At 41.5% G+C, this 24,919-nt stretch overlaps 5 protein-coding genes across 5 annotated transcripts; 3 read left to right on the top strand and 2 right to left on the bottom strand.

The window, feature by feature from the left end:
• Positions 1-14,557: 14,557 nt before the first annotated feature.
• B0H64DRAFT_438517 (uncharacterized protein) lies at positions 14,558-15,686 on the bottom strand (the record flags this gene model as incomplete). Its single annotated transcript, XM_062806358.1, has 4 exons — positions 14,558-14,887; positions 14,949-15,144; positions 15,236-15,442; positions 15,523-15,686. 4 exons carry the CDS (start codon positions 15,684-15,686, stop codon positions 14,558-14,560), a joined length of 897 nt encoding a protein of 298 aa, XP_062664968.1.
• Positions 15,687-16,088: 402 nt separating this feature from the next.
• Positions 16,089-18,410, bottom strand: B0H64DRAFT_38941 (uncharacterized protein). The gene is made up of 3 exons (XM_062803340.1): positions 17,308-18,410; positions 16,901-17,224; positions 16,089-16,837 (listed from the first exon to the last, which is right to left on the bottom strand). The coding sequence occupies exons 1-3, from the start codon at positions 18,035-18,037 to the stop codon at positions 16,491-16,493; spliced, it is 1,401 nt and encodes a 466-aa protein (XP_062664967.1). The 5' UTR covers positions 18,038-18,410; the 3' UTR covers positions 16,089-16,490.
• Positions 18,411-18,982: 572 nt separating this feature from the next.
• On the top strand, positions 18,983-20,296 carry B0H64DRAFT_38748 (uncharacterized protein). The gene is made up of 2 exons (XM_062803210.1): positions 18,983-19,462; positions 19,519-20,296. The coding sequence occupies exons 1-2, from the start codon at positions 19,195-19,197 to the stop codon at positions 20,181-20,183; spliced, it is 933 nt and encodes a 310-aa protein (XP_062664966.1). The 5' UTR covers positions 18,983-19,194; the 3' UTR covers positions 20,184-20,296.
• A 792-nt stretch (positions 20,297-21,088) lies between these two features.
• On the top strand, positions 21,089-23,549 carry B0H64DRAFT_38751 (sulfate transporter family-domain-containing protein). Its single transcript, XM_062803212.1, has 2 exons — positions 21,089-21,555; positions 21,637-23,549. The coding sequence occupies exons 1-2, from the start codon at positions 21,234-21,236 to the stop codon at positions 23,379-23,381; spliced, it is 2,067 nt and encodes a 688-aa protein (XP_062664965.1). The 5' UTR covers positions 21,089-21,233; the 3' UTR covers positions 23,382-23,549.
• On the top strand, positions 23,550-24,780 carry B0H64DRAFT_38752 (glutathione S-transferase). The gene is made up of 3 exons (XM_062803214.1): positions 23,550-24,302; positions 24,358-24,631; positions 24,754-24,780. Exons 1-2 carry the CDS (start codon positions 23,718-23,720, stop codon positions 24,553-24,555), a joined length of 783 nt encoding a protein of 260 aa, XP_062664964.1. The 5' UTR covers positions 23,550-23,717; the 3' UTR covers positions 24,556-24,631; positions 24,754-24,780.
• The last annotated feature ends 139 nt before the right edge of the window (positions 24,781-24,919 follow it).

The raw sequence follows: 24,919 nt of genomic DNA, 5'->3' as shown, positions 1-24,919 counted from the left end.
TTGGGTGTCCCACAACATGCCTGCGGGAGCGTCGCCGCTGTCGTATACCCATCTGATGGGCAGGGGTTGCATTCCCTTTTCTTCTCTTGTGGGCCAGAAACTGTTGCGAAATTTGTCCTGGAAGTGGTACCGACATTCGTGCGTGATGCACTGGAACCAGGGCAGGTAGATGTGACTTTCTTTTCGTGGGTCCACCCGCTCGTGGTCTTCTGATAACAACTGGAATCCCTCCGTGTTGTTCTCGCCCCGAAAACCCCACCATTCAAGGTCGGAGGTCTGTCGTCCGGCGCGCACGATGTGCTGATGTCGCGTCCAGTATTCTTCCCAGCTCTGCTGTTTTCTTCCTTTCGCCGCATTCTGTTCCTGCGCGTAGTCGAAAAGTTGCTCGGGGTATCGTACTCCGTTTTCGTATCCTTCCGCCTCTTCGGTGGGTCCATCCCACGGTGTGTGGTGCGGAAGTGCCTGGCGGATGTCGTCCTGCAAGGCCTGTGCCTCTCTTAATGTCTTTTCGACGTGATCCCCGGCCCTGTTGTTGGCCTCGGTGATCTCTTGGACTCGTTCCCTGGCGAAATCGAGTTCCGCGCAAAGTCGTCCGTACTGGTCGTTCCTTCTCTGGAGAAGTTGCTCGAGTTCTTCTTTCTCTCTTGACAACTCCTCGATCCTTTGTCGTTGGCTTAGGACCTTCTGTTGCAGAAAAATGAGGTTCGGGCTGACTCCTCCTTCACCCTCGTGGGTTCGCCATTGCCCGTCCTCTTGCTGAACCAGGGTGATGCCCCAGTCCTCAGCGACTTGTCGGATGTGCCGCGGGGGAGCCAGTTCTCCCTCGTCATCCGTTTCGATGAAAGCATGGTGGGCGGTGTCGTTTCCCTCCTGGTGGTTGCTGCTCATCAAGTCTTCTTGATCCGAGTCGGTGAGTTCATCGTCCTGCTCGATGACTCGGTCAATGTCGATTTCGAGGTCGTCCTGCGTGTAGCTGGCGGCTGCGACCTCCAGAAACCGGGTTCTTCTTCCGACCGTGTCTTGGTCGATGGTGGCAGCTTCCTTCCCTGGAACCGGTCTCCACTCTTTCTTGCTGCGGCAGTCACGTTTGAAGTGACCCTTCCTCCCGCAGTTGTAACAGGTGATGCCTGATTTGTCCTTGGCACCATCTCTCTTTCCTGCCCACTGTGCCTGGGCAGCGCTGACGTCCATGGGTCCCGAGTGCGTGCCGTATGACGTGCTCTGGTGCTGGCGTTTCTTTTTGTCGTTGGGCTTGTGGTAGCCTGCGGATCGCTGAACCTCGCTGCCCTTCTTCTGTTGTTTGCGGGCGAACTGTCGGTCGTCAATCTTGACAGCCATGGCGATGTACTCGTCGAGTGTGTCGGGTCGGCTCTCCTTGTAGAGCTCGTCCTTGACCTCCTCCTTCAGCCCTCCGTAGAACAGGTGCATCAGCCCCTCGTCGTCTATCTCTGCCTTCATGGAGTCTTGTCGGAAAATCGTGGCGTAGGCGGTGGTTGACCTAGTCTGCTTCAGCCGTCCTAGCCGTTCCTGGGCGTGTAACTTCTCGTCCTTGTCGCCGAACACCTTCTGAATCTCACTCTCGAACTCGGAGTAGTTCTCGAAGACCTTTTTGGTGAAGGGTTTGTGGATTGCTCCGCCGAGGAAATCACTCAGTGTTCCCGTGAACCACTTGAGGGCCTTGTCCTTGAGTCGGGTGGCGGCGTATCTGGTCTTGGATTCCTCAGTGGCGAACTGGTGCGAGTTGTGGTCGAGATAGTTCCGCATCTCCGTGATCCAACCTGGCAAGGCTTCCTGGTCGCCCCCGTATTTCTCGGGTTGCTCCAATTTGACCTTCGTCTTGGCCGGGTCCTTGGTGTGGACCTCGGTCGCCGCAAGTCGGGCTGCCAATGCCGCGTTGCTGGCCTTGGTCTTCGCAAGCTCTTCTTCAGTTTCGTCGAGTCGTTCGGTGACTCTCTGAAGCGCGGCCGTGATCTGGCCCGGCGTCGGTTGAGTTGCCATGTCGTTTTACCTTCGAGCCTGAACTGTAACAGATCAAAGGGAGTTAGCAACGTGTGACGAACCTGTCTCTGGACCCGTCCTGTTAGGGTTCAGTATCGGTCGAAGGTATTCTCTCAAGGGTGCTTAGGTTCGGTGCAGCCAAAGGGTGCACAACAAAGACTTGTCTCAACAGTAGGCTCTCGAGCTTGTAGCGAACTGTAGTTGTGATTGCTAACTGGAGAACTCCCAGAGCTCTCCAGAACGAGTGACTATATACTATCTAACTCCTAGGTACCTCTGTACCTGGATCTGCGTGATCCGTGGTGGGTTGCCGACAGATCAAGGAGGCCGAGCCCCTTGATCTGTTACCACTGCCGTGGTCTGTCCATAGATCATTGTAACCACCACAGATCTCCTTCTCATTGGTAGCTAGGCGTCCCGTCTTGATTGGCCCGGGACGCTGCCAGCGCGCCCCGCTGGCCGGCTGCATGTGACCATATCCGTGACATCCGCTAAGCTCCGTTTTTAGTATATTTTATATCTATAACATTGCTCTAGTAATTAGTTATTACTTATATATAAGAGCCAGTTCTCTAGTAGCGAGATAGGCTCTCTAAACTAAATATAGTTAAAGAACTTTTATTTAACTTAATAGGAGGGTAAGTGCTTTTATACTATAGTTCTAAACTATAGTAGTACTTCTTACTATACTTATTTCTAAATAGTATCTTTTAAAGGTTCTCTAACAGGTATTAGGGTATATAATAAGGACTTTCAATAGGCTTACTCTTATCTAGCTTAAGGGTTTCTTTAAAGAAGTCTTTAAGTTTAACTAGGTTTTTAGCTTTTCTAAACCGGTATCCTCTGCTAGAAGGTATAGTATATAAGCGAGCTCTTCTTATAAAAGCTATAATTCCTATTATTATCGATATAGCCTTTATAAGCTTAGCCTCTTTCTATATATAGCTTTAGAATAGTATAAAAAGCAGATAGACTCTATCTTTAGAGGAGAGAGTAGGTTTATTGTTATAGTTTAGCCTATAAGATAGTATATTGGTAGGGTTTTAAATATTAAGGTAATATTAAGTTATAAAGTTAAGAAGTATAAGTCCTTTATACTAGTATAGCTACTGAGTATTTAGTTACTTCTTTATCTCCTAATATCTAAGGTTTAAATAGTTAGTAAAGATAATAATAGGGTATTAGGTATAGAGAAGGTAGTAATACTAGGTATAAAAAGCGTTAATAAATATAAGTAGCTTGCTATTACTAGTACTATATAGGGTCTCTTTTGGGGTTAGCTTATAAGATCGGTAAGTAATCGGGTAGGTACTAGGCTCCTTTATATAGCTATACTAATACTATACCTATTACGTTTATAGAAGTATCGGTCTCAATGCGGATAGGGAGTAATAGATCGAAATACTTTAGGATAGATATCTTTTAGAAAGCCTTCTATAGATCTTTAAATATAGCTTATCTATTCTTATTAAATTGAAAGGGTTATATAGAGTCTCCTCTAAATAACTCGGTAAAGGGAGTATAGATCTTTAAATAATACTGGATAAATTATCGATAGAATCTAGTAAAGCTAAGGAATATTTAGATATTATAGATGCTATAAGGGAACGGATACTATATAATAGCTTCGATATAGGTAAGCTCTATCGAGATATCTCATAAGGAAATAATATAGTCTAGAAAGCTAACTTCTTTTATATAGAACTAGTATTTATTAGAGTTAATATAGAGGTTGGCTTTATAACGATATTTAAAAACCTTAGAAATATATTATTTATATTTAGCTTTATTATCGCTAAAGATTAGAATATTATTAAAGTAGATAATATAAGTAATATTAATAAGCCTAGTAAGTATTTAGTTAATATAAGTCTAGATAGTACTAGAGGTATTGGTAAGACCTATAGATAGTAACGAAACTTGAAATAGCTATATTAGAACCGAAAGGCTATTTTCTACTCGTTACCTTTATAAATCCAGATATAGTAGTAAATATCTTTTAAGTTAAGTTTAATATATATTTTAGCTAACAATAGACAATTAAAGATCTCTCTGATAAGGGGTAAGGGTATATAGTTTTTAATTATAATCCGATTAAACCCTCTAAAATCTATAATTAAATAAAGCTTTCCCTTCCTCTTAGGGATAAATAGGATAGGTACTTCTATAGGGTTTATAGAAGGTTGGATCTATCCATTTATAACTACTTTAATAATATATATATAAAGGGTTTCTAGTTTAAAGGGGTTTAGGGGATAGATAGGTTCCTAAAGTAGGTTAGTATTAGGCTTGAGCTTGATATAGTATTCGAGTATAGTATATATAGGTAGGGGAAGAATAGTAGTAGGAGAGGAAAATATATCTTAATACTTCTAATAATAAAGGGGTAAAGAAGGGGTAGGAAAGGTATTAAAAGTAACTATCTCCTTAATATAAGAAACCATAATAGCTATATAGCCTCCTTATATTCTGTAACTATATTTGGGCTTAACTTATAAGCCTATCCTAAATACTTTAGAGCGGTAGAACCAATGTTTTTCCGCAAAGTTAAAATTAAGGTAGGCAAGCTCTATCTATAGAAGGTCTAAAATAGTTATATAGGGCTCGATATTAGCTATAATAAAACGAAGAAGAAAAGTTTAGTCTTTGCTAGCTAAGTTATATATATATATAGAGAGAGAGAATGAACGCTATAGATTTAAATTAGTATATTACTAACAGAGGTAAGGCCTAGGGCTAGGGTAAAGTAAGTAAGTAGCGAAAACTAAATAATAAAGCAGCTACTAAGTAGGTTATAATTAGCCTCTATATTAAGTAGTATCTATATAGACCTTTAGCAGCTATCTAAATAGATCTATATATTAGATTTAATATAGAGGTATCTATTCTTAGTATATCTCTACTATATAGAAGTAGCTTCTCCGGTTTATCTACTACTAAAAGGTATTATATTACTGGTTTTAGGATATAGAGGCTAGGTATATTAGATTATAGTATATCCGGGCTGTCTATAATATTTATATATTGATTTAGAGCATTAAGTTAAGTAATGGCCGGCCTCTCTATACGTAAAGTAAGTAATATTAGCTAGGTTATAAATAGATAGGCTTAAGCTAGGTAGAGTAGGTATATTTAAGGTATTTAGGGGGTTAGTATTAGCAGTATTCTTAAAGTAATAATATAAGATATATCCTTCCTTTCTATAAATATAGTAGATAATAGAGGGTTATAGGTAAATATCTCTCAGGCTATTATTTATATATAGGGGAGGGGAATCTATATATTGGGAGGGGTATAGGGCTTGGAGTAGTAGTAGTTAGGTTAGTATACGTCTCTTCTTAAAGGTTAATCTTTCGAAGCTTAGAGGTAATTAGTATAGGTAGAGACCCTATATATAATCTAGCTATCCTTAATATAATAAATAGTATTTATAAGCTCTATAAATATAATAGGAATACCTTCTATACTAATAGTAACGCTAATCTTCTTCTAAAGTTTAGGGATTAAGGTTATAATCTTCTATATATTAGGGGTTTCCTAAGGTAATTTAGCAATAAGGTTTATATAACGATTAATAAACTTAACCTAGTAGATACCCTCCTCGAATAGGTAGGGTGTTTGCAAGCAACAATTCGCACATAAATATACCGGAAACAGCAATATCAAAATACTGTTAATTCAAGCCTAAAAAGTCTAAAGTAAATGGCATTCGAACAGCCACATTGCAGATAGTCTAATATAGACTTCTATAACCCTATCCAACACCTACATCGCTCTACTAGAGACTACCTCCACCTAAACCCCTATATTATAGCGCCTATCTCCTCTAAAATATAGTGGGTTTGCAGGTTGGAATCGAAAATCGGTTGTAGCGTAGCGGCTTCGGCTCGGGGTCATTCGTCTTGTCGGTATTTGTGGTTGTGGTATCGAAGAGAGTTGAGAAATCGTTGTTTGGGAGAGAATTGACAAGTTCTCTTGCTCTAGGAGAGATTGTTGTAATTATTAAATTTGGTAATTAAGTAGGAAATTTATAGCGTTCGAGGACTCTACCTGTCCAAGGAGGGTATCCACTATGTTAGAGACTATTTTATCTTTATATTAAATAATCTTATTAAATACTAAAAAAGTATTAAATATATAGTTTTTAGGGTCTGTTAACTAATTATAGAGGAATCTTTTAAACCTTTACTAAATAATTAACTTCTATTTAAAGGAAGGGTTATTAATCTATTTCTTAACCTCCTTAACCTAAATATCTTTAAGGCTTCCAGTAAGATAGCTCTCTATATAAACAATTCGGTTATAGTCGGTAAATATAAGGCTAAATAGATAGAAGATAGTTTTATAGTTATAGAGGCTATAGAACTACCGGGAGATTTAGTTATAGTAGGACCTATAAACTATATTATAGAGAGTAAGGGCCTAGAGCATTAAGCTTATAAGAAGGATCCTTAGCTAGCTAATAGACTCTGGCCAGCTATTAGAGTATAGTCTAATGTTAGAGGTCTCGAACTAAAGAACTAGAAACTGAACTCTTTAGAGAATTACAGAAGAAGATCCTAATATAGATACAGGCTATAGAACTAAGGCGATTTACAGATAAGTAAAGATTCAATTCCTAGCTAAATACTCTTATTTAGACCTGAGGTTAGGTCTGGGGAGTAACTGGAACTAATCCTTAGGGAGCTTCCCTAGAATCAGGCCTAGCTATACTTAAGAAGCTCCTTACTAAGCTTTATAATATTACTATCCATTCTAGAGCTTTAAGGTCCTATTCTGTAATAACTATCCTTCTATTTGAGAAATCTATCCTTAGATTTATATTATAAAGTGAAATCGATATAGCCTATAACTATTTTCTGCTGCTCCTTCCTATAGAGTTACTGGCTATTTAGAGGTAATTGTCTCTTTCTTCTAACTATATACTTTCCTATAAATATCTCCTCTTCTCTCTTAAACTATAAAGTTTTATCTCTTTTTTACCCTTTAATCTCTTATATTAGTTATAGTTTATTTCTCTTCTTATAACTATATTACTATTTATCTCTCTCTATTTATTATAGATATTCTTTAATTTTATCTACTATATATATACTATATATATAGTACCCTTAAGCTAGTAAATAAAAATCATAGCTTATTACTATCTATTTAATAGAAGTTTAACTAAACTTTAGTATTTAAATATGTATAGTATATTAAGTATAAAGATATTAGATACCTTATAGTTTATATTAATATAAATAATTAAAGCCTAATTAATTAATAGTTTATAGGTAGCTAGTACTATAATTGGTAATATTAGATATATATTAAAATATATTAAAGCTAGTTATATAATATATATTGAGGAGGCTAAGGAGTTATTAAATAAGGATAGAAGTAGCTCTAATTTAGATAGGATTTACTATACTTTCTCTCTAACTATCTATATTAAGGTTACTTATATAGTAAACTAGCTAGTTACTGCGTTCGAATCTATTAAAGCTACTTATCGTTATTAGTATAATATCTTAGATAAGAAGAAGCCTACTTCTATAAGTTATTTATCTATATTTTACTTATAATATTATACTAATCTATTATTTAAGAGATAAGCTATAACTATAACTATCTATTTAAATTCTATATTAGTCTCACTATTACCTTATTTCTATATCTAATTCCTTGATATAAGGAGAGGGGTACTAAAATATATAGTTTATACTATATAATCTAAAGTAATTTACTAATATTTCTATATAAGTTTAATAAATATTTATATAATTAGAAATTCATAATTATATATTATCCTTACTATAATAATAATAGACTTCTTACTTAGAATATATAGTAAAGGTTCGGTATATTTCTACTATCTATAAGGCTCTAGGTAAAGAGTAAAATAACAAGTCTATAGAAGAGTATATAGAGGAATATTAGAGAGCGGTACTAAATAGCCCTATCGTTTATTATAGAGTATTTCAATAGTATTATAAGGATAATCAGCCTATTTCCTCTATTTATAGAAGACACTTTAGGGTAATAAATAACTTTTATATTTACATTATTATATACTATCTATTTATATAAGATTTAATAGTAATTTACCTTTATATTGTTATTTTGATATCTTTCCTATTTATATTATACTCTCTCTCTTCCTTTTCCTTTACTCTCTTTCCTTATAGAAATAAGTAATTAGTCTTTATATATTCTCTATATCTTTTTTTAGGATCTACTAGTTAAACTCTAAAGGCTATTCTTTCTATTTTATATAGAAGAACGTTTTACTATTAACTTATTTCTCTTCTCTTATTTCTTCTACTTCCTATTCTTTATTATCTTCTAAATTAGATATAGGCATCTACTTCTTATCTTCCTAACTATAGGAACACTAAAATTCAAATAAGGAAATAGGAAATATATTATATAAACGAGAATAACTTTCTAGTAAAGTAAGGTAATATATTAGAAACCTAATATATTCTAATATATAAAAAGAACTAATAAACTTAGAAGTAAACTTATAAAGTATTTTTATTTTAAGGTTATATATAGATAGGAGAATAAGCTATCGTTTATAAAGCTTTTATTTCCAGTACTTTATATTATAGTATTACTTCTAGTTTGCTACTACTTCTAACTGATATTATTTAAATTGTTTTTAAAGTTTATTAAATTAATTAAGTCTTTCTTATATATTTAGATAATACTCTCTATTCTAGGATATTCTACCTTTAGTATATCGGGAAATTACCGGATTATACCCTATTAATATTTAAAAAGGGGTAAGCTAAGTTATTATATTTCAAATATTATTATAAATAAATTCAGCTTCTAGAAGAATAGTAGCCTAAATAGTAGGATCTTTAGATATATAATAGTAGAGATATTATATAAATATCTAGTTTATCCATTCTATTTACCTCTTAGTTTAGAGGTAAAATACTATAGAAAGTTTATAGTAAATCTTATTAAGATAATATAGATTATTCTAGAGTTAGGAGGTGAATATAGAACCTCTATTATTAATATAGCTATCTAATATACTATATTTAAGTTTAATTTCTCTATAAAGGAGTTCGGTAAATTCCTAGCTTTTAATTATTATATTAATAGTAAAGAATTAGTAGTAGTAGTAGTAGTATTCTTATTACACTCGGTACTAAGTATATACGGTCCTTCACCAAGTATACTAGTAGGAAAAACCGTTCCTCAGCTACAAGCAGCTTTAAAGCCGATCTCAGTACTAGGTTAGCTGAAAACCCCTGTATCTACCCACCCTACTTTACACCTTCTGTCTGCTAACCGACCATTATACCCCCTCTCTTCTCTTCTCTCTCTCTCCCTTCGTTGCAGTATCGCATCACATTATTAGTATAGTAGAGGCTATATTGTAACCTCAGGCAGGTATAATAACGAGGTACCAGACGGTATAAGGTTTTTCATATTGCGTGTACTAGACGTATAGAGGAGCCCTGTAGCTATCGGATGTAGTGAGAGGTATAGCGAGTACCTCCCTCCTTACGGCTAGGCTAAGCTGGTGTAAGGTTTTACACCGTGTATGTAAGGTGGGCTGACGACCGTCTGTATAAAGGTGGGGCAAGGCCTTTGCAAAACCCGGTTGAGGGGAGCTGGATTTGAACCAACGACTCGACTAGAGGTAACCAGGTATAACATTAGCTAACTATACTATCCCCCCAATAGTAAAGAATTAGAATATCTTAGTATAGTAGTTAATAATAATTAGAATTATATCTTATTTAAGTTTACCTAGTTCTATTATAGTTGGAAAACTAACTATAAAATCTATTATAATTTTACTCTAAGAATATTAGAGAATTAGAAGTAATTTAAGATTACTATAAGTTAGATATCTTTAGAGTTTATGAGTTTAATATATATAATATATATAATAGTACTTCTTAATATCTTAAGTTATTCGAGGCTAGTAATACTTCCTTTAAAGGAGTTTGAATATCTTTATAGTTTTAAAGTAACCTATTAGTAGATTATTATAGTACTACTATAAAAGCTTTTACTTTACTACTAGTTCTTTAGAAATAAAAAGTTTATCCTAGTATAGGAGCTCTCTAGTAGAGGCTCTAGTCTAACCTATCTAGTTAGAAATCCCTTATTATTTATTTATAAGATAACTTTAGATTTTCTATATAACCAAATCTAAGTTTTAAAGACTTTTAATTACTTTCTTAAAGGGTTATAAAGGATTAGAGATATAGATTCCCTTATATTTTACCTTATCTTTAGCAGATATTTATAGTATTGTTAGAGATAGTAAACTATATTTAATAAGCTTTTAATTTTCTAGATCTTTTAAAACTATTAGAATTATTTCTACTATAGCTATCCTCTAAATAATATCTAGGCTAGTAATATCCTACTACTAAATCTACTTTACTACTTTAAACTTATTTTAAATAGTAGATAACTAAGCTATTTTTCTATTAGATATCTTATCTTTATAGCTAGATCTTTTTAATAGTCTATTAATAGAGTTTTACTTCCTAGCCTAATATTTAATAGTAAAGTTAAATTCTATTAAATATATATACTATTAGACTTATCTACTATTAAGGTAATATTATTTTATAAACCTCTAAAAGTTATTATAGTCTAAAAAGACTATATATAATCTTATAGTAACTCCCTTCTAAATAGTATTACTAATATTTAAAAGCTTTAATAATTACTATTATCTTATAGTTAGAGATACTATAGTTTTTAGTTAGCCTAGAAAACTTAATAAACTAGAATATAATAGAATGTTTTCGGTAGTTATCCCCTTCTTATAAAAGGATTACTCCTATTATAAAATCTAATATATCGGTCTCGATAATAATAGGTTTCTTAGGGTTGAAATGTTGTAAGAGGGGTATATACTAGAAGACACCTTTAAGTTAGTAGAAAGCTGTTCTTATTTCACTATTAAACTAAAGATCTCTAAATTTCTTCCTATTTTCCATTCCTTGTATTAAATTTATTAAAGGAAGTATAATCTCTAAATAATTATAAATAAACTTATAGTAAAAATTACAAAATCCTAAGAATATTTAAATATTTTAAAATATTTAAGATTTAAGCTACTCTTAAATAGTATAAATCTATTCTAGATCTATAGCAATTCTATAAATATTTATAATATATTTTAGAAATTCTATTTAGTCTTTATAGAAAGAATATTTACTAGGTTTATAGTAAAGTTATATGTATTTTAAATAGGTAAATATCTAGTAAATATATCCTATATACTTTTCTTATATTTTTAAAAAGGTTAGAATATTATTAAGATAAATAATATAAAACTTATTTAATAATCCTTCTAAATTTAGTAAATATAACTCTAAAAAGTAGCTAGAGTATTAGTTAATTTAAAAGCTATAAATAGATATTTAAACAATCTATAATAAGTATAGAAAGCTATCTTCTATTTATCTCCTTTTTAGATCTGAATCTAGTAATGAATATCCTTAATATCTAAGGTTATGAAAGACTTAGCTCCTAAAGCTCTATCTAGAATTTCTGAAATTAGAGGTAAAGGGTAATAGTTCTTTATTATAATCTTATTAAATCCTTAGTAATCTATATATAAGTATAGACTTCTATCCTTCTTAGGAATAAGGAGAATTAGACTAGCTATTTAGCTTTTAGAGGGTTTTATCCTCCCTTTTACTAGGTTTTCCTTTAATATTTATATAAAATTAATAACTAATAATAAGAAAAGGATAAATAGAACTAATAGAAGATATTATTTTTAATTATAAATTAATTTTATAATTAGTAGGTTTTAATAAAGGTAGAATATCTAAGTTAGAAATATCTATTATATCCCTAAACTCTAATAATTTACTAGGAATTTCTTCTACTTTTTACTATAGTTTCTCTTCTTCTTTATTAGAGAAAAGGGATATTAATATATCTAGGTAAACTAATACTATAAAAATATATACTTCTTTTTTATAATATTTTAAAGATTTCTTAAAGTTAGTTAATTTAACTATATTAATCTCCTAAATAAATTACTAACTTTATATCTAAAGTAATAAGAGAGTTAACTTTATATTTAAAGTAATAAGAGAGTTAACTTTATGTCTAAAGTAATAAGAGAGTCCCTAGCTAACTAAATATAGATATTTCTAGAATTACTAGTAAATCTTTTTATAATATTTCGTTAAACTATAATATAATCTATTAATGTTTTTTAAATTTAACTATAATAATTAATAAGAGATAATAATATTTAATAAATATTAAAGATCTTTATAAAATAAAAATCTATAAAATAAATTCAAGGTAACTCTCTCCTAATCTAATATAGTTTATATATGCTAATAAAGTAAATATCTATAATATTAAGTTTAGTATATATATCTAAATTAATAAGAAAAGAAGTATTAATATAGGTATATAAAACCCTAAAAGTATAAAGTTAGTATTAGGTTTAGTTCTTTAAAAGAGGAGTCTCTATAATATTAGGGTTTACTATAGATTTCTGCCGTTTCTCTAGCAACTAGTATAGGAGCTATAATATCCTTATTATTAGTATCTTTAAGTTTAATTTAGAAACTTCCTCTTTTATAGATAAATATTTACTAAATACTTATTACTATTATAAATATAATATCTTAGGATATTTCCTATCTTAAACTTAATAGAATCGGTAATACTTTAATATCGATTACTATCGAATTTAGATATAGTATTATAGTATAATATATTATTATATAAAGTAGAATATCCTTATTTTTAAAATAGAAAATAATATCTTTAAATATTATATTGAGATTAAGAAGATAATAAAGGGGTAGTATAAGAGGAGTAACTTACTAGTATTTAGATTAGGTAAAATATTTACTAGATTTAAATAGCTAACTAAACTATCTCTTTATAAGTTTCAGGTTAATAAAGAATATATCTATCGATAGGTATACCATATAATCGGAGTTAAAAGCTTTATATAAAATAATAGAATATAGCTCTTATTATCTTATAAAGGAAAATAGTCCTTTAAAAGCTCTAGATAGTAATAGAAGTTTATCAATAACTAATATTCTTATTATTATATATTATTAAGATATTTTATAATAGTAGAAGTCTAATTAGCCTAATTCTATATATAAATTTAGATTTAGATTTTAAAGAGATTCTATATTATTTTAATAGTATATTACTTCTTAGGTAAAAGGTTTCTATAATAGCTATACTAATAGTTCTAAAGTTATTTATCCATCTAGTTAAATATAAAAAGAATCTAATTAGATTTAATAGTAAATTATTAAAGATCTCTAATAAATATTTATTATAAATTTTAAAGGTATTCTTTTTATTAATAATATATTATAAATTTAATAAAATATATAAGATTCTTTATCTTAATAATATATTTATAACTATAAAAATTAAATAAATAATTAAAGTTTTATCTTTATTTTATTAATTATTTATCTAAAGATAATTTAAATTATCTTAAGAGTTTAAAAAGATATATTTAATAACTTCTTAACTATAATCAAAGTTTTAAAAGGTAATCTTCTTAATAACCCTTTATTATTACTTCAGCTAAAAATCAATAATATCTTATCTAGTAGGAATAGAAGGATTAGAACTTTTTAAAGGTTTCTAACTAAAGAACTAGAAACTAAACTCTTTAGAGAATTGCTAAAGAAGATGCTAATATAGATACGGGCTGCAGAACTAAGGCGATTTACAGGCGAATAAAGATTTAATTCCTAGCTAAATACTCTTGTTCAGACCTGAGGTTAGGTCTGGGGAGTAACTGGAACTGATCCTTGGGGAGCTTCCCTAGGATCGGGCCCGGCTATGCTTAAGAAGCTCCTTGCTGAGCCTCATAACATTACCATCCATTCTGGGGCTCTGAGGCCCTATTCTATAATATCTAACTAGGTAGTTAGAACTAGAAATAGTGGATGGAGAGGGTTGGAGAGCCTAGAGGCTGGTAAAGGGCTTTCTTTCTTTTATAGTATAGTAGATTTAGAAGTAGAAGGCTGTAAGTAGTAGGCAGAGGTTTTTATCTAGCCTTTATAGTATAGTTTCCTTTATATAATAGTAGTAGAGGGACTAGTATATCTAAGGGTATATCGGTATAGGAAATAATAATAATAATTACTATCTATTAAGCTACTAACAATCTATAATTATAGGCTACTCTAATTAGTAAAGGATATATTAATAGTAGAATTATATATAAGTATTTATAATAATATATTATAAATATATAATAACTCAAGTTTTCTCTCTATATATATATAATAAAACCAAGTAGCCTATACTTTAGTCTTAATACCTTATATTAAACTTATTTTCTTCTATACCCCCACTTTGTTCTATCTTGAAATGCACTCTTTCAGATGTTAACAATCACTGTGCCACTCATAGCCTCTAACTATTCAAGTATATTTCTGTAGAACAACCTATGAAGTGTCTCGCGAGGTCTTGAGCTCGTTGTTCAACTGCTAGCAATCATACTATTCTGGATAATAACTGTAAAACGACCCGCAAAGTCCCTAACATCCAGATTTCCCCGGCGAAACAAGTCAGGTTAGTTGTCATAAAAGACCAGAGTGCGCACTTCGATGCTCTCGCGTGGCTCCTTGTCCTCCTCGGCGGAGTCGACAAACGCAGAGTGCGGGACACGCCGCGCGACCCCTGGGGCGATGACAGAATCGTAGCATTTGATGAGAGTGACCTCATCGGGCCGTTGCGCGTACTTGAAGTACCACCTATGTGCCGGGTTTGGCTTGACCACGTACGTCTCACCCTTGCGCTGCGGGTAGATGAGCGCTGCACCGATGAGATCCGACTCCGCCACCGTGTGCGCATCAGCAACCCCGAGGGGGTCCTTCAGCACCGTCTTGATTGGGCGCCAGACCTGAAGTCCTCGTAAGCTAATGATGCCAGCATTGAAGCGCAGGGGTGGGGAGGCCACAAACGTTGATGATCTGGAACCGCTTCTGCAGCAGCTCGTCAGCTTCGTCGGGAAGATGATACCGCACTCTGTCCACCGACGCCGCGTACGACTGGTCGATGTGTACACTCCGGACCGGGCCGCGGATGGGAGCGTCCGGGATGCCAGGTTGCTCGCGACGGATCGTGTGGTCGAAGATTAGGACTCGGTTAGCCCCCGTCCTAGGTGGCGCGAACGGCCCGTGTCAGAAGAATGCGCAGTCGCCGAGAAAACCAAGGTAATCAGAGCTTTAATCCCGTATGGGAGACTTACGTGTCTTTCAGCAGTTGCTCAATTTCCGAATAGTAGTTGCTTTTGATCTGGTCCTCGTCGACAAAACCTTTCTCCTGGCTTTCATGGTGAACCAGTTGAAAACCGTGGCTGTCGAGTGTGTACTTGTTCTCGCTCCCACTGATGTCTGTGACCTCGACCGGGACTGAGATGACGGGCCGCGACTCGATTTGGGGGGCTGCGGGCCGGCTAGTATAAGTAAAATTGATAGTCAGCCCGGGCACGTATGTGTAAGGGAGCTGGACCCGTTACATATGAAAAGGTCATACTCCACATAGAAGGGGGTTGGAGCGGACCCGTCTTCGGGATCCTTGTAGTAGTTCATGACGGTGCGGACATTGTGCTGGCCCTGTTTGCGGTCTAGACCGGCGGGCGGAGCAACGGCGACATGCCGAGTGAAATCCACTGGGTTAACGACGTCCGGGGTAGCCATGACTGAGCTGGTTTCGATGCAAGCGGTAGCTATCAATGAACCCTAATAATGTAAGGCAGGATGGAATACCATTTGGAGCACTTGGAACAGGGCATGCCGTTGTTTTATACCCCGATCCCGAGCATCGGCTAGAGCGGGTTTACCGTGGGACACCCGCCACCGTCGTCGCGAGATAGTTGGACGGTTGTGGTAGCACGTATGCACCTGAGCTGTCACGTCATCGCATTCCGGTGCAACTGTCGACCGAATGCCCCGAAAGGTCTCCGTCTGCTTAGAAATCACTGCTTAGATCGGCGTTACACCCGCCCAAGGTAAACTGGATCTTATGATTGATTAGAAATGTGATGCTAGGTTGTGAACTGCTTAGAAGGACGCGAGGTAGGGTACGCTGCATGAGGGCGGGGAATCAAACGCAGCCTCGGCGACGACGGAGCGGCAAACCGACGCACGAACAATGCATACTAGTAGAAGCCCAGAGACAATCTTGACCACTTGTTTTGCTTCTCGTTGAACGTCTCATGCTCGTCAACCACAGGTGAAGGCGGAGATGCGGATGGGCGTGCGCAAGGTAGAATAAAACCGACGTTGGTATTCAAGTGTGTGATAAAGCCACAGACCCCGGCGTTCTGGCCGCGTTATAAACAATCCCTAGGGTTGTACGCCTATGAAAAAGTCCCATCTCTCACTATTCATCAGGGCTTCCGGTATATACCATGTATAAAAGGTATCGTAGCGAATCCTCCTGGGATGATATCTTGCCCCCGAGCCTGCGTGTCTGTCATTCCCAAGGCCGTGATAATTCGGTCAATCTACTGCGTGGACAGCTGACATTGACGGCATCCCGACCGGCCCTGTCATATCCAAGCCGTTGAGCGTCCTGTCACCACAGTCCTCTTCGTTGTCGCTTCCTGCCGCGTCATCCTCCGCGGCACTCTCTCCGTTGGTGCTGTATCCGTCACTTTCATCGTGGTCTCTCGTCATACGTCGAGAGTTGCAGGATTCAAGATCGGACTCCAGTTCGCTTGCGGAACTCGCTACTTCGGACGTCTCGTCTTGGTAACCGCTCTCGGAATCCTCATTCACCAAAGCCAACTCGTCTGCTAGTGACATTCGCCGTTTGAGAGCCGGCTTTGTCCTCGAGGTTCTGGCATCTGGGGTTCGCTTAGCATTTTGCAAGTCCTGGTCACCCTGCGGTCTCCTGGGAGCGTCCTCACCTTCTTGCTTGATACCCTGTATTGTGTTCCTGCGCTCCAACGATCGCCGCTGTGGGTAGGTGGGCTGGGGGGTTCCATTTGCCCGTGGGGTGGTCGCCGGCGATGGGACAGACAGGGTTGCTTGAAAAGAGACGGAGTGTTGGCGAGGGCTCGCCGGCACGGTTTTATTACTGGTTAACAACTGGTATGGCCTTCCCATAGGCGCAGCCGAGATCAGACTTCCTTGTCCCGAGAGCAAACCATGCTCTTGCCTCTGTAGCTCGACGGCCCGGAGTAGCAAGCGATTGTAGCCTTCATAAAAATGGCTTTGAAGCTGATCAATATCTACATTCGCGTCAGCAAAGGACTTCATGATCACACCGGCGGTTTAACTATATGATCTCCTCCCCGGCGGAATGCCGACTTACTGCCTCCGTGCAACTGATTGACTTGCTTGACCACCTTCAACTGGCCTTCGGCGAACTCGAGGGACTCAACGGCGACATGGATAGCAGACTGGACGCGCATCTCTGCCTGCAGGGCCCTTGCCAGATGTGTTGCTGGCCCGTGGTGAACAACAGGCTCAGGGTGTAGTTGTCGTGGTGGGGGGCTACCTTCTAGCGACGGAAAGCTTTCGGGTTTGATCCTAGCATTGTGTGGCCGTGCTGAACTCGTCGGGGGGCCGGCGGCGCGGCCAACCGGTGGCACCGCGGGCATAAGCTGCTCATATCTCGCCGCGGCTGGCTGGGTCAGCTGTGGTGATGCACGTTGGTTTCTGCGACTGAGAGGCCGGGGGCTGGCTGGTTTCGAGGGTTCGGGCGTGTGAGTTGCAACTCCTTCGGTTGCCTGCCGTGAGCTACTCCGCTCAAAAGAGCACACGGTACCCTGCAGCGAGGATAGAAGCTGACCAAGTGTTGGGCACAGCACTTCGCCAAGCCGTTCTTGTGACTTCTCCTGGGGCAAGATCTCTTGGAGGATACCAAGGGCGAGATGGAGGCTCGAGCTCATGGTGAGCACCGCACCGACCAGAACCTCCCTATCTGCATCTTGGAGTGGCCTAGGAGAGGAAAGGAGCCTCTCGACGGCCTGGATGGGGCTGTCGGTAAAGCTTTCGCGAGGTAATACCGAACGCAGGAACCAGCCCGAGAACAGAGCCATGGCTCGCGATCTTGTCTAATGTCCGGAGCGGCCAATCACCTGGCGCAATCTCGGCTTCCCTTGATCGCTGTGGGTGGGTTGATAGCACCGAAAGCCATGCTCGGGGGGGTTGTGTGACATAATTAGGGGCGCCTCTCTCTTGAGTGGCTGGTGAATGCCATTGGGCTCAAGTGTGCTGGCTGAACTGGCGGTGTGCGCCGATCCACACCGCCAAATTCAGCCTGCAGAATTGTTCATCGTAACCACGCTGTGTGGGTCAGCTGGCCACGCTAACCATAAACGTCCGAGTCCAGCGCTTCCTGTGAAAAGAAAGGTTAGGGGAGAGAGGGACGGAGTTAGAACGCCAATCGGGGCGGCCTCCTCGTTTCCCGTGTTGAAGAGAGATACCCAGGTATGGAACCACGATCACGAGAGGCGCCTGTTTGACGTGTGTGTGGAGGAGAAACACCCCGTTGTCATCAAGAAGACACTCTGAAATAACGATGAATCCAGGCTTACTTCTCGTTGAAATTTGATTGAACCAGCAAAGGACGGCCACATAGATTTGTATGTGAAGAGACGGAAGGGATATTGAGGCCTTTCTGCGACCGCTATAGTATTAGCACTTGAATCGAGCCGTTTCTCGGCCGTCCCGTGCCGCGCTGTGTGGCTTTCGTGTGCGTTAAAAATACCTACCTAGGCAACTACATACCTATCTTGGGAAATGCGGGCAAATCAAATTTTACTTAGAGATGATGTCCTACATAGCTATTGTTTCCTTACAACATCACGGCAATAAGTGTCTTGGTAGTATGTTTTGCTGGCGGTGGTAACCTGATGAACTCTTCGGTTCCGGTTTTTCCACGTTTCATTTAAGACTTAGGGCGGGAGAGCGTCGGCTGCATCGGAATGCCAAGCCTTGTCGCTGTAGCCTAGCTAAATCCAAACTCCAGTCAGACTTCCTAGCGGCGCGAGCTTATTTACGAGAACGAATTGTCTCGGAAGCTCAAACAGGCGGTGGCACAGCAGCACTGGTCTTAGGTTTGAGATGTTGAGTTTGTTCCAACGAGCACCTTGGCTTTTCTGTCTTTCATTCAAGTCATGATTGCTATGGTATCTCCGAACGCACATGTCACATATCCTTCACACCAACAACTCCGCGGTGTACACATTCGAAAATGGCCCTTCCTCCCGCTCGCCAACCCGGGCCGCCATGCACGACGTGGCCGAGTTTGGTGTGGATGAGTTTGACTCGCTTTCTGCTGGCAGGGGCGTTGATGTCCTCGATGGTTGTCGGGCAAAATGACGACCCGAACCATGGAGTGGTCTTCATCTATCCTATCAGCGGCCAGGTATACAACAAAATGGACACAGTCAACGTGACCTATACCTCACCATTTCCAACACCGAACCTCTATCTATGGTGTGACTCGGGCAGTCGTAATCGTACGAGACCTCCTTCACGTTGTGATAGTCCGGCTGTTAATAACTGACAGTGCTAGTCTTGACACAAGCCGCTCCCGGGTACAATGCCACAGTTCCCGTCACACTGAGCTTTACTTCCGCCACCCCTTGTTGGTTCAACCTGCGGCCAGGTACCGTGGCTGGCTTTGGAGCAAATAGCCGGCATTTCGATCTCATTGACGAGGAACGAGGATCCGGGAGTAGGGTATTTGGCCCGGCGACACCGACCACCCAGTTGTCCACAACATCGACCCCCGAAGGGAGCAGCTCGTCAACCAAAACACATGTGCCCGCAAACACAAGTGGCATGCCTCCAGCTGCAAGTTCAATGCCATCCGACTCCACCACCGGAAGAAGTGGATTAGGCATAGAAGCCGCGGCAGGCATAGGGGCTGGAGTTGGGGTCGGAATTCTGGCCGTGTGTGGAGTCCTCGTTTGGATTTGGAGACAGAGGAGACGGGGCGTGGCAGACGGCGATCAGGAGCACCAGCAAGCGAGGTCATGGCATGGCAGCGAGGAACGGCTAGAGAAGCAAGAACCGAGCGTTTTGACCCAGCCGGTTTATCCCCGTCGAGACGCGCACCGGTACAAACCCAACCCAAAATTCATAGCCGAGTTGAGCTCAGCTCACCACACCCCACCTGAGATCGGATCGTCTCAAATTTTAGACCCAAGGCACCCACTAGGGGCACCCGGCCGATGAAGAACCGGGTGAGCGCGGGACGCAAACATATGTATTACTGTGTAAACATAGGGAGGGAGAATGTAAATATATCAAATAACATTTTAATAATATCCGAACTAGGACAGCTGATTCTGAACTAGAGTATCTCCTGGCTCCCTGACACGTTGCGGGCGAAATTCGGCATTGGTATTTGCCGAATACTCCTTGGTTCCCCCGCGGCCTTTGGGAGAGAAGGAGGGATGTATGCGCCGAGGTAGACGGCCGTGGATGTGGGATCGGCAAGATGTTGTCAGCATCACATCTCTCTCCACCCCTACCTGTGCGCGGAGATGTCCTTGCAAGCCAACCGGGAATAGGGAGGAGGATACAAGCGCCGACGACGCAATCCCCGAGCTCCCAATCACGACGAGATTCTCGACTACCTACCTATCTCAGCATTCTCGGTGTGAACGGCGGCATCTAACCATGTAGACGTCGTACTCAATGGTACCCACCATACATACTGGATTGGCGGATGACTGCTCTCTCGCAGAAGGGGCATTCATCGATAGAGATACCACGGGTCTTGCGTCAGCATGATGCAGCCAGGCCCACCACCAGTGGCCCGCGTCAGACTGGGTCTTCAGTTACTTAGTAAGAGAAGCACGCCCCCTGGCGGCCCCCTGGCGGCCCCCTCTTCCGAGTCTTCCATCACCCGAAAAGGTAACGAAGTATGCCGGGGATGACCCCGTCCATGCAATGTCGTTTTCGTTCAACGCCCTCTCAGCAGCGGCAAGGACGCCTGTTGGATTATTCTTCATGCAGTGATAGTCGAGGTGGCGACGACGCGTGGGGGGGGCGGGATGCCCGGTCACAATCAGGATACGAGACAGACAACCGCCGATAAAGGACGCAATAGAAGGGGTCATCATTCAGGTATACAATGGGCGCATCCAGGTGATGGCGACCTTATATCCGTCCCCGTCCTAGCGCCGCCGCCACCACCACCTCTCGTCATTTTTCTCGACGTGCGTATCGTTAACATTTGCTATCAAGCGAGCGTCCCTCGCTCCAGTTGTTTTCCTGATAATGGAAACACTTGCCAAAGCCAAACATGCTCTTGCAACCGACTTCACATGGAGCCGAGGAAGACGGCTTGCTGTGACCGGATCCCGTGCCCTCCCAGCCGCTGCCGGTGAATACGTCGCCGGCAAATTCCCCATCATTGGCTGGCTGCCCCGATATCGACCGCGTTGGTTAATCAATGACGTTGTCGCGGGCCTGACCGTCGGGCTCATGCTCATTCCACAGGGTCTGTCGTACGCTCGAATTGCTACGGTCCCAGTTCAATACGGGCTTTTGTCAAGTTGGCTGCCATCTGCCATCTATGCCCTGATGGGGACGACCAAAGGTGGGTTTCAAGCCGGCATGGTCGCGCATGGTCGGGCACGGTTGTCCCAGGACCCAGTCTAACCATGCCACTCAACGACAGACCTATCCACCGGCCCGACGAGTCTGATCAGCCTGCTGACGGCCGAGATTATTGAATCTCTCCGCGAGGAAGGGGAGTGGACCGCGCCACAGATCGCCAGTGCAGTTGCGACTATGATGGGAATCTATGGCCTAGCGATAGGGCTCCTGAAGCTCGGGTTCCTGCTCGAGTTCATATCGCTCCCAGTCCTCAGCGGCTTCATATCGGCCGTGGCCGTCACCATCATTCTCAACCAGATGGATTCGCTCCTCGGAGAGACCAACGTGGGCGACGGCACGGCAACCCAGATCCACGACATCTTTCAGCAGCTGCCGCAAGCCAACGGATATGCATGCGCAGTCGGCTTCACGGGTATCTTCCTTCTGACGGCTCTTGACCAAGCCGGGAAGCGGTGGGGGAAGAGGAACAAACTCGTCTGGTTCCTCTCCATGACGCGGGCGTTCATTGCCCTCGTCATTTTCACGGGAGTCGGATACGCCGTCAACAAGCCGCGCGGTAGCCCAGACAACTTTCTATTTGATATTGCACAAGTCGAGTTCAACGACCAAGACATGAGATCCCCAGAGGTTCCGAGCGCTCGGCTACTCTCGCGCGTTGCCGGTCAAAGCGTGGCTGTCTTTATTGGCTCGGCGGTCGAGCACACGGCCATTGCTCGTAGTTTCGGGGTCCGAAACAACTATATGACGGACCAGAGCCAGGAGCTCACCTTCTACGGCATTACCAACATCGTGAATAGTTTCTTCCACGCCGTGGGGGTCGGGGGCGCAATGTCAAGAACGGCGGTCAACTCTGCTTGTAACGTCAAGTCACCTCTTTCTGGCATTGTCACGACCGCAGTGGTACTGGTCTGCATTTTCGAGCTCACAGGGGCACTCTACTGGGTCCCCAAAGCCACTCTCGCCGCAATCATCATCACGGCGTGTTGGCCGCTGATTTCCCCGCCGTCGGTGTTCTACCGTTACTGGAAGACCTCGCTCGCCGATTTCGTCTCCTCGATGATTGCCTTTTGGGTTTCCCTGTTTGTCTCGACAGAAATCGGTATCGCCAGTTCGGTTGGGTTCAATATCGTATACGTCTTGCTCCGCCAGGTCTTCGCGCGGGTGTCGACGAGCCCAGACCCCCGGTCGGAGCTCGCCATAGCCCTCGACGGCGCCAGCAATACCACACCGTTTCTCCCCGCAGACACGCGAGTATTCGAGTTCAACGACTCGGTGTTTTTCCCAAACGCATATCGGGCCAAGACCTCCATCATAGAGACGTTAAAAACACACCACGCGCCCGCCATACACAGCGCCGAGAGCCCAGAGGCGGAGAGGGGTTGGTCCGTCACCCGTGAGAGACGTCTCGCAAAGCTTCGTCGGCGTGAGGGCATCACTGAAACCTCCGCCCTACCGCCGATTCGCCTTGTCATCATCGACTTCCACAGGGTTAATCACCTTGACGCGACAGCTTGCACCCATCTAGAGGCGCTCATGGCGGAGATCAGGGCGTATGGAGGCTCGGGGGTTCTGGTCCGTTTCTCTGGCATGTCACAGTACGTCCAGCAACGTTTTGAGCGTGCGGGGTGGGATATTATCAGTGGTGACGAGGTAGGGGGTCGGCTGGAAGAAGATCAGGCGGTTAGATCGTACCGCAACGTCGTGTGCGCGGCGAGTGCTCCTAGGCAAAATGGGAGCACGATGCGAACCGAGAGCGAAGAGGAAGAAAAGGCGCGAGGCTTAGTGGTCGCGAGCCACGTTGAGTAAGTCGTAAGCGGACCGCTACATGGCTTTTTGTCAAGGGGCAGTAACACGGGCTATTATCCGTTTATTGGTCGATGAGGCGAGGGCATCCGTTTCGAGGGCAATGCAGTGCGGGGTGCAATGCGGGAGGATGGGATAACCGGAGGCTTCTCTTTATCCTTTTATCGTTTTGAGAGATGGTGGGGAGGGGGCCGGCGTAAGAGTCGGGAATATATTCCCCGTTACCCCCCTTGGTTGCATCTCTCCCCGCCAGTTGCGCGTGACGTAATCCACTCCCGTCTCCTCCCGAACCCCGCCCTGTGTTGTTCTTAGGCTCTCTCCCACCATCCATCTCCAACCATGGCATCTGAAATTCCGACGAAGCGGCAGAGGTCGGCCAAGGATGTGCCGTACAATCTCGTGTACTGGCCGGGCATTCCTGGCCGTGGTGAGCACATCCGGCTCGCCCTAGAGGAGGCTGGCGCCGAGTACACCGACACTGAAGGTGGCGTTGATGAGGTTCTCACCACCATCAAGGACCCGGGCGATGAAATTAACCCCCCCGTTTTCGCGCCGCCCATCCTGAAGCACGGCGAGCTCACAATCAGCCAAACATCCAACATCTTGCTGTACTTGGCTCCTCGCCTCGGTCTTGTGCAAGACGTCGACCAGAACCCCGATGCTCTTTATCGGGTTAACTCGCTGGCACTGACAGCGCTGGATGGTTTGAGCAATGAGCCTCACGACTGCCACCACCCCATCTCATCGGGTCTTTACTACGAGGACCAGAAAGAGGAGAGTAAGAGAAGGTCCGAAGATTATGTCAAGAATAGGCTGCCAAAGTTCCTGTCGTATTTCGAGCGGGTTCTCGCGTCCAAATCGAGCGGCGACGGGCCCTGGCTGCACGGCGGTAGCCTGACATATGCCGACTTGGTTCTTTTTCAAGTAAGTCCGAAACCTTCTCTCGTCATCTTGCTGAGTCCTGACATGGCCACAATAGTGTGTGGATGGTCTCAAGTTCATGTTTCCCAAGGCAACGGCCAAGTTGGAGAAGGAGGGAAAGCATGTCGGGGTATTTGCCCTTCACCGGGCTGTCGGAGAGCGGCCCAGAATTGCGGCATATCTGAAGAGTCCTCGGAGACAGAAATACTCTGATGGTATCTACAGATATTACGAAGAGCTCGATATTGATCCCTGACTACGAGACGAAGGATACTCTGGCTGCGTGGTTGGTCGAATGGGTGGAATGCGGAAGAAGTGTGTGGTGCAGGACAGCAGGAAAATGGGGCTGCAGAGAGATCCCGGGTCACTTGGTGCGTGTGCTTGCCCCATAATGAACCACACGGAGGGCATTTTTTCGAGAACACGGTTAGTGTATTAGCGGTGAAGTCTGCAGCATTCTGCTACCTATTCAAGAGCGCTTTTTGGTACGGAACACGATGACACACGACGTCGAGTTGATTGTCAAGGCCGGTAATCAATAACTGCAACTAAACGACAAAGTAAAATACCAAGAAGGATAAAGTTTATCCACCTCTCGGCACAAGACCTTGAGAGGATAG

Source organism: Chaetomium fimeti, assembly GCF_033439085.1.
Source record: "Chaetomium fimeti strain CBS 168.71 chromosome Unknown B0H64scaffold_1, whole genome shotgun sequence".
Taxonomy (NCBI): domain Eukaryota; kingdom Fungi; phylum Ascomycota; class Sordariomycetes; order Sordariales; family Chaetomiaceae; genus Chaetomium; species Chaetomium fimeti.
Note: the sequence above shows the minus strand (reverse complement) of the source record. Positions and strands in the feature narration are given on the sequence as shown.